This window comes from Gymnodraco acuticeps, unplaced genomic scaffold (assembly GCF_902827175.1).
Source record: "Gymnodraco acuticeps unplaced genomic scaffold, fGymAcu1.1, whole genome shotgun sequence".
Classification (NCBI taxonomy): Eukaryota; Metazoa; Chordata; class Actinopteri; order Perciformes; family Bathydraconidae; genus Gymnodraco; species Gymnodraco acuticeps.
The window spans coordinates 2,288,890-2,296,710 of record NW_022990023.1 but is presented as its reverse complement, the minus strand read 5'-3'; the positions used below and the strand labels follow the sequence as shown (position 1 = coordinate 2,296,710).

Genomic DNA, 7,821 nt, shown 5'->3' with positions numbered 1-7,821 from the left:
GTTTCATTACTTGATACTCAACTAATGTGGGGTTTAAGTGATTTATTTGTAAACATTATTATTACTATTATTTTTTTTAAATTATTGTTATTATTATTGTTATCTAGATTCAAAAACAATTGTCTAATAAACAAAAAAATATATTATATTTTATTATATCGAGCTGTCATAATATAACTATATTTACAGCATGCACAAAAAAATCAATGGATCAAGAAATCACGTGACATTCTCAAAACAGGAAGTAAAAAGACTGCAACAAAACTTTCTTCCTTCAGAACAAAAGCTTCCATTATGTCGCTTTACAATACCGGCTCTAGTCTGAATTAAACAAACTAGAAGACTAACAGTTAATTCTCATTTCAATCTTAGACAAGTGGCAGGTTTTCACATAACGTAGATGTGAATGTATCTAAAAATCTGTATTTTATCACTGAAAAGTAACAAAAGATTCGACAAACGTTTATCAGCGAGTGTTTTATTTTGAAAAACGTTGACCAGATATGGTGTGCGAGTGTGAAACTTGTTGCCCCCTGGCCCCTGATGAGAGTCCATGCGAATAGTGGAGACACTGTACTGTCACTGTAACACACTTACGGCCCGGCGTCACCTCCCTCCAGGAATGACTCTGGTAATGCTCTACGTCGGCTGTGGAAGCTCCCGTCCCGCCGTGCCTTTGTGAGTCCTGACCGACCCAGACTCCCCAACATGGCCTCAGCGGTAATGTTAGCCCGCTGCACATCTGTCCGGTTCCCCGCTGTGGCCACCGCCGTCCTGTTGCTGCTGTATATAAGCACCGTGCATGCATCCCAAGGCGACAAGGAGCCAGTTTACCGGGACTGTGTGAAGCAATGCGTCGGGAGCAACTGCACCGGAGCTCGGCTGCGGAGCTTCCAGTCCAGCCAGCCGCAGTACATGGCACTGACAGGTGAGATGTTGTTATTGTTGTTAGGTGGGTTAGCTAACTTGCTAGCAGTCTCTACAATTATAAGTGCACACTTAGAGGTAATATATAAATATATCCTTTATGTTATTTAACAGTATGTGTTGCTCATCCTAGTATCTTAAGCTACTCTGTGTCACGGCTCATGGCTGCAACGTGACTTTCTCACCTCTGATGGAACATGTGATACTGGTTCATTAACCGAAACAGCTTTGAAAGTGGAAAGCCAGTTTTTCTGGAAAAGTAAGGTGTCAGTCACAAAAGGCCTATTGTGACTCCACCCATGGCCCATCATTAACAATTGTATAGTGTGTTTGTGTGAGAATGTAAACAAGACATTACATTTTTGAAGAAAATAAGCAATCGATACAGTAATACAATCAGATAAGAGAAACCGAGAATTAGTGCCTCCATTTCCCAAATAAATGGGACCAATTATGTAATCTACCAGTAACCAGTTGACTTGATCTGTCAGATAAAGAACATTGTTTTTAAAAAGCACATTTAATAATTTACCAGGGCCCAAAGGACGACATCTTTAAATGTCTTATTTTGTTTGACCAAAAACAGTCTTGTATGTGTATACTTTTTTAATATATATGATATATGACATAAAACAGAGAAACAATACCAATTCTGATATTGGAGAAGCCAACTGGATAATGTTTTCAATTTAAGCTTTAAAAAACGTAATTAAATGTGTGGTTCTAGCTCTCTATTTGAACAATTGGAACCAAGTAAGTAGCCAATATAAGGCTTAGCAGTACAGATAAATGTGGGCTCACTATTTGGCAAGCAACCGGTCACAGTTGCCCTGTTTATCTCATGTCTTATAAAAGATTATTAAGGATTTCTAAAGTGTTCACAACCTAATTAATAAATGAATTACAAACTATTCATAAACCCTTTATAAGGGTAGGTTTATTGTAAAGTGGTCCCAAACAATTGTAAAAAACATTTCCCAGATGTATTTTACTGTAGCATGTTCAGACCGTTTGGGCTTTTTTTTGTTCCAGGTTGGACATGTCGCGATGACTGTCGCTATCAGTGCATGTGGACCACGGTGGGTCTCTACCAGGCCGAGGGGTACAGTGTCCCTCAATTCCATGGCAAGGTTTGTGTTCAATGCATCACACTGATCTGTAGTTAAAAAACACTCAAAGTGCTCCGGTGTTGGTTTAGTTTCACCTATTTGACTGATATGTGGATATATAACTGCTGTATTTTGTTCCTCATAGTGGCCGTTTGTGCGCTTCCTGTGTTTTGAGGACCCAGCCTCCGCTCTGGCCTCCCTGCTGAACGGCCTAGCCTGCCTCCTCATGCTGCTGCGCTATCGGAGCACGGTGCCACGCCAGAGCCCCATGTACCACACCATCAACGCCTTCTCTCTGGTGAGATGGACAACATGAAAGAATTTATCATAATAAATACACTGATACCTCTATGTTTTAACACTCATATGCATATTAACAAGAGCCTGTGTGTTTCTCTAGGTTTCTCTTAATGCCTGGTTCTGGTCCACAGTTTTTCACACCCGGGACACCTATCTCACTGAGGTAATGATTATTAATAATAATTAGATCATCAGGTTTTTATGACCGACCACTTAGCAGAGAGTATGTGATTTGATGTTCTCTACCTGACTGATGTCGAATAAAGAGTCTCCCATTCCAGCCTTATTTAGTTCTGTATTATTGGCTAATGAGCATAGCTAGTCAGTTACATCTTAATGCCATTACTAAACAGCCCTCACAATGCGTGCCACATATTTTCAGTAACAAACAAGTCAAGATGTTGGTTTTTGTTGTCAGTAAACATGTTTTTTGTCTCTATGTGATGATCTCTTCCAGAAAATGGACTACTTCTGTGCCACAGCGGTCATTCTTTACTCAATCTACCTATGCTGTGTCAGGTAAGCTTTTAAAGTGCTTTGAGCACCAGGAAAAGCTCTATATAAATAACATGTATTATTATTATTATTATAAATCACTTTTTTTGTCCTCTAATGCAGATGGAAATATCGTGGCAGGAAAACTAGTCTTAGGCTTTTATATTTGTAATAACGAGTGAATAGTATACTAATCTCAATTTTGTCACTGATGATATCAATAAGTTGCAAGACAAGGAAATATTTTGGTGAATGTATAATGTATCTATAACACATGATTTCTGTTTACTCTCTGTCAGAACGTTGGGTCTGAAGCGACCGGGGGTTTCCAGCATGGTGGGGGTCCTGCTCATCTTGGCCTTTACCTCTCATGTGTCCTACTTGACCTTTGTTAGTTTCGACTATGGCTACAACATGGCGGCTAACACATCCATCGGTACAGTGAATGCAAAAAAAAATCATATTAAAGCTTGTATTTGGTTTGGTCATAATCAGTCTGAAGTTTGAGCAACTTGCAGAATATTATTCCTTGGTCATGACGTTTTTCTCCTTGTCTTTCTTATCTTTCTCCGTGCTTGTGTACTGTTGTTTGGTCTTAAAGGCATGGTGAACCTGCTGTGGTGGCTGTGTTGGTGCTGGCAGAACCGGCGGACGCTGCCCTACTGGTGGAAGTGCGGCCTGGTGGTGGTGCTGCTCCACGGCCTGGCTCTGCTGGAGCTGCTCGACTTCCCCCCGATGTTCTGGATCCTGGACGCTCACGCTGTGTGGCACCTCAGCACCGTACCAGTGCACTTCCTCTTCTACAGGTTTGTCCACTCACCTTTGTGTCACAGCTTTACAGAAAATAAGAACTGTCGGAAGAGAGAAAAAGACTATATTGAAGTTTTGAAATTCAAATATATTGCTGCTTTTAGCTTAGAGTGTGGAAAGAGAGGATTAAATACCATATACAAAAAGATAATAATTGTGCACATTAATAGACATTTTATCGGAAACACAATATGAACTAGTGCAATATTCACATTTGGATTAGGTAAAATATTTGGTAATGGCAAAACAAGTGAAAGTATAATTTGAGGCTTATTATTTCGGAGCTCCAGAGAAGTCCCAGCCAATAAACAGGATTGCACAGATTTTTATAAAAATCATTGTTTGGTACAGATCCTCTTAAAAAAACAAACATCATTATCATTTTTATGTATTTTCCAATGATTATGTAAACAATTTCAAACAAAAGATAATTCCCTCTAATATCGTGAATCCCATCGCAACTTTAAAATCATTCGAAAAATGGTTACACTTATAATTGTTTCTCCTAAATATAATAACCTGATACATTACCCTTACTTTATCTCCCTCCAGTTTCCTGATAGACGACAGCCTCTATCTACTGAACACGGAGAAGATGGGTGTCAAAGTGGAGTAGGAGGACCTCGTCACTTCTTCACCCCGGGAACACCCTCGCACCCCTCCAATCAGAGCAGCCGGACACTCGGACACGGAAGTGGCTCTGCCCCACGGACGACATGCATGACATCCATCAGAGTAGACTGTTTACATGTTTTTAATTTCTATTTTAAATAATTTATTTGGGCTTTACTTTCTCTATTGTTGATATGACGATTGCTCCACGACTTTTTTCCTTTTTAACATCAATGCAAAACAGGATAAGCAAAAGAAAGTCTCCCACCACAGCAGACACAGTTTTTGACTTCGTAATGAAATATTTTTGATGCATATCCTGCTTTTCCGACTCTCTGCGTTTCTGAAATTGATCCCCTGAACCCATGACTTTAATGTCCCTCTCGCTGAGCGTTGCACTGTTGGCAGTTTGCTGTGGCTGACAATAGATGGCACCAGATCCCCTGCCAGGCCATCTCTGTGTTTGGTTCAGCATGTGTCAGGGTCCATCTGAGCCAAAAGTGGACTGGCTGACACAGAGACGACGAGCCCCTTGTGAAGTGGGCAGGTGGGGTCTGCCAGCGGATTGTTCTAGAGAGAGAGGAGGGGGGTTTGAAGGCCATTCGAGCTGACTGTGTTTTTTTTCTTCTTTTATCACCATCACACCTTTTATTTTTGTGCCTGCATTGTTTCCACTGCTGCTTTTGTTTCTCATACTCTTCATTATCATTTATATTTCCAGTTTTATCAGCCACCTTAGTCGTTTTAATTCTATATTGCGACCAATTTGTTTGCTTTACCCTGTTTAATGACTTGATTTTGAATTTTGGGTTGGGATATGCCTGATGAACATCAAATGGAAATATTATTTTAATTCACCTGGATTGCCTTTTAGTGTGAGGAGAAGGAGAAAATGATAGAGGTAGGGGAAATAATCTGCGACAGGAAGCTGGGGCCTTTTTATTTCCATCAAGAGTTTGAATACATTCTGGGGTTATGTGGTGTGTGTGTGTGTGAGTGTTTAGATGTAGCCCATTATTTGGATTTGCAATTCTTGCTGTAATATCCCCCAAAATGACACACACACACACACACACTGCCAGCTGCTGTACAGATAACTGCATGTGAAATACTCCCTCATAACATTTGTCAATGAGAACATTTCTTCTTTCTTATCAACTCTTTCATTTCCACTACACACCAAAACTCTTGAATTCATACCCTGTATGTCTTCACCCCTCAGAGTCTCCCTTCCATATGGGCACTTTACGAGTGTGTGAACATTTACGTGCATTTTATTGTCCGAATTTCTGCCCATGCCTTTTGTATTTCTGTGCGAGAACAATGACTGCGTACACGTTGCCTTGACTCAACAGCATGTTGTTTTTGCCATTGTAAACTGAATCACTGTGTGTGTGTGAGAGAGAGCTAGATTGTGCTCGATCCTTTTGTAAAACTACTGATGTAGGAGCATGTGTGTGTGAATGTGTGTGAGACGACGGGTAAATGTAGCTTTGCTGACAGCCTGTGATAGGGGTGGGGGGGAGAAAGAAAGAAAGACAGGGAGAGGTTGTCGTAGGTTTGGGTGGCATAAAGATTCCTGAAATGATGGCAGAGATGCTGGCCTTATGAGATAAGAAGCATTATATGGTACATATATTTTTTCAGACCAAACTATTGATGATAAACCACTGACATTCATAGTATTATGATTGGGGCCAAATGATGACATACTGTACATTGAAAAAGCTATAATAACAAACATTACTAGTTTGACATCTGTTATAATAAGTTGAACATTTCCTGAGAATCATGTAATTGTTCTTTTCTTCACCAATAACCACTGCCCTCTTCTTCCCTCACTCATCTGCTGCCCTCTGCCTGCTGCCCTGCGCACATCACCTCCTGAGTGCACTTTCCTCCACCTCACATCTGATGTTTGACCAAAAAATCTAAAATGGAACAAATAAAAGTGTTCTTTGTTGATGAGCATTAGGGCTTGTTGTGTCTTTTTTCACCTGTTAAAATGAATCTGTTTCACAAATAAAAGATTTGTGGTTTGACACATTTCCAAATGTATATTCAAGTGGGGTATTACACTATAAAGACCTCTTTCTGTCTCAAAACACAATGGACTGATTTTAGAGGTTTAGGGCATGTGTCTTTTTAAAGAAAATGAATACAACTCAAGACATCTGAAGTATAGCAAGGGGCTTTAACAGTTTTTTGTTAGGAGCCACAAGACAAAGGGGCACTTTAGGAATCCACCACTTCAACAGTGTCATTTTTGCACCCTGATATTAAGCTGCCCTGGTGATGTAATTGTCTGTGACCCACTTGTCTTTTGAGACTGCATCTGCCAATTTGCAGACTTCAACAAATTGCAGCATGCACTCATTGACCGGTATCCTTTTTGCAGCCAGTTTCTACGTTTTCTTTTTTTCTTTGACAAAAAAGCCAAATTTCAAGCATTACATTATATTTCTAAACAAGAAATGAAGTTCAAACTGAGCTTCTCATACAGATTAAAGTTATGGTATTCTCAATACATACATACTTCTCTGCTCACAGGCTGTTTCTTGATTCAGCTTACTCTGGACCAGTTTTGATGTATTGTTTTGTTTTGATTGTATTTAAAAAAGTAATCAAAGTTCGCCTGACTTGTATCCAAAACGTTTTTTTGTCTGGTTGAATAAAAACCTATTCACGACGCGAACATGACTGCAAATGAAGGGGCATGTAGTCTGTGATTCCCCCCTCCCCTCTTCAGTCTGAAGGTGCTGCTGACCTTGGACCATTTGTGCCAGTATCATATGCACACATTCTTTGTAGAGGTTAATATTGTCTCTAAAAGCACCAAGACAGATTTGTCTAGGCATGTTACGTCTGCTGATTTGAGTAAAATGTTATATTCGTTGATATGCATTGTCCAAAACAAAGCGTTCTGACACTTGAAGGAGCTACAGTATCTGCAGTCTGTGTTGTCCTCTCACTTGCACACAGTATCTCTCACCTACTTGTTGACCCCCAACAATTATTCATGTTTTTACGAGAGACAATTACAACCAAGTTCTTGCATCTCTTAGCTACAGGTTTTGTCATGTTACAAGGTTGTTTATTGTTATTTTTAAATAAATAATACATTGATCCACAGTTATATCTGCACAGCTGACTTCCTCATCTATTACTATACAGTAGATGAGGTTATACATGTTTCCACAGAGCCTGCTAACTTTTTCCAATACTTGAAAACTCCTCATGAAACTGCCTCAGTGACTTAGGCTATTCTGTGGAAAAGTCAAACATTTACGCAGGATAAGTAATTATTGTGAAAACTTGTGTTGTGCATGCCTAAGAGAGTAGCTTTTAGTTTTGTTTCCTGATAGCTCCGTGCAATATGTCGGACTCTGACCCTGGCTGCTGTGGGTGGAGAGAGTGGATAGATTTGGATGAATAGAGTTTATTCTTCCTCCCTCAACTCCTGATTTGTGACCGTGAAGTGAAGGGCATGAGAACTATGAAGATGCTCCAAGTCAGTATGATGCATCTCCGTTTTTAAAAAGTCAGCTGTGCACACACATACATAGAG

General features: G+C 39.9%; 1 protein-coding gene across 1 annotated transcript; it reads left to right on the top strand.

Annotated features, from left to right (window-relative positions):
* The first annotated feature begins 516 nt into the window (after positions 1-516).
* On the top strand, positions 517-6,227 carry pgap3 (post-GPI attachment to proteins phospholipase 3). The gene is made up of 8 exons (XM_034214655.1): positions 517-928; positions 1,960-2,057; positions 2,182-2,334; positions 2,437-2,499; positions 2,794-2,855; positions 3,131-3,267; positions 3,433-3,637; positions 4,194-6,227. Exons 1-8 carry the CDS (start codon positions 709-711, stop codon positions 4,255-4,257), a joined length of 1,002 nt encoding a protein of 333 aa, XP_034070546.1. The 5' UTR covers positions 517-708; the 3' UTR covers positions 4,258-6,227.
* Positions 6,228-7,821: the final 1,594 nt, after the last annotated feature.

Excerpts from the sequence above, each read along its gene's own strand:
- pgap3 (XM_034214655.1), top strand. The coding sequence starts at position 709 with ATGGCCTCAGCGGTAATGTTAGCCCGCTGCACATCTGTCCGGTTCCCC. Across the intron at positions 2,856-3,130 it reads ATCTACCTATGCTGTGTCAG|AACGTTGGGTCTGAAGCGAC; the intron begins GTAAGCTTTTAA and ends ACTCTCTGTCAG. Across the intron at positions 3,638-4,193 it reads GTGCACTTCCTCTTCTACAG|TTTCCTGATAGACGACAGCC; the intron begins GTTTGTCCACTC and ends ATCTCCCTCCAG.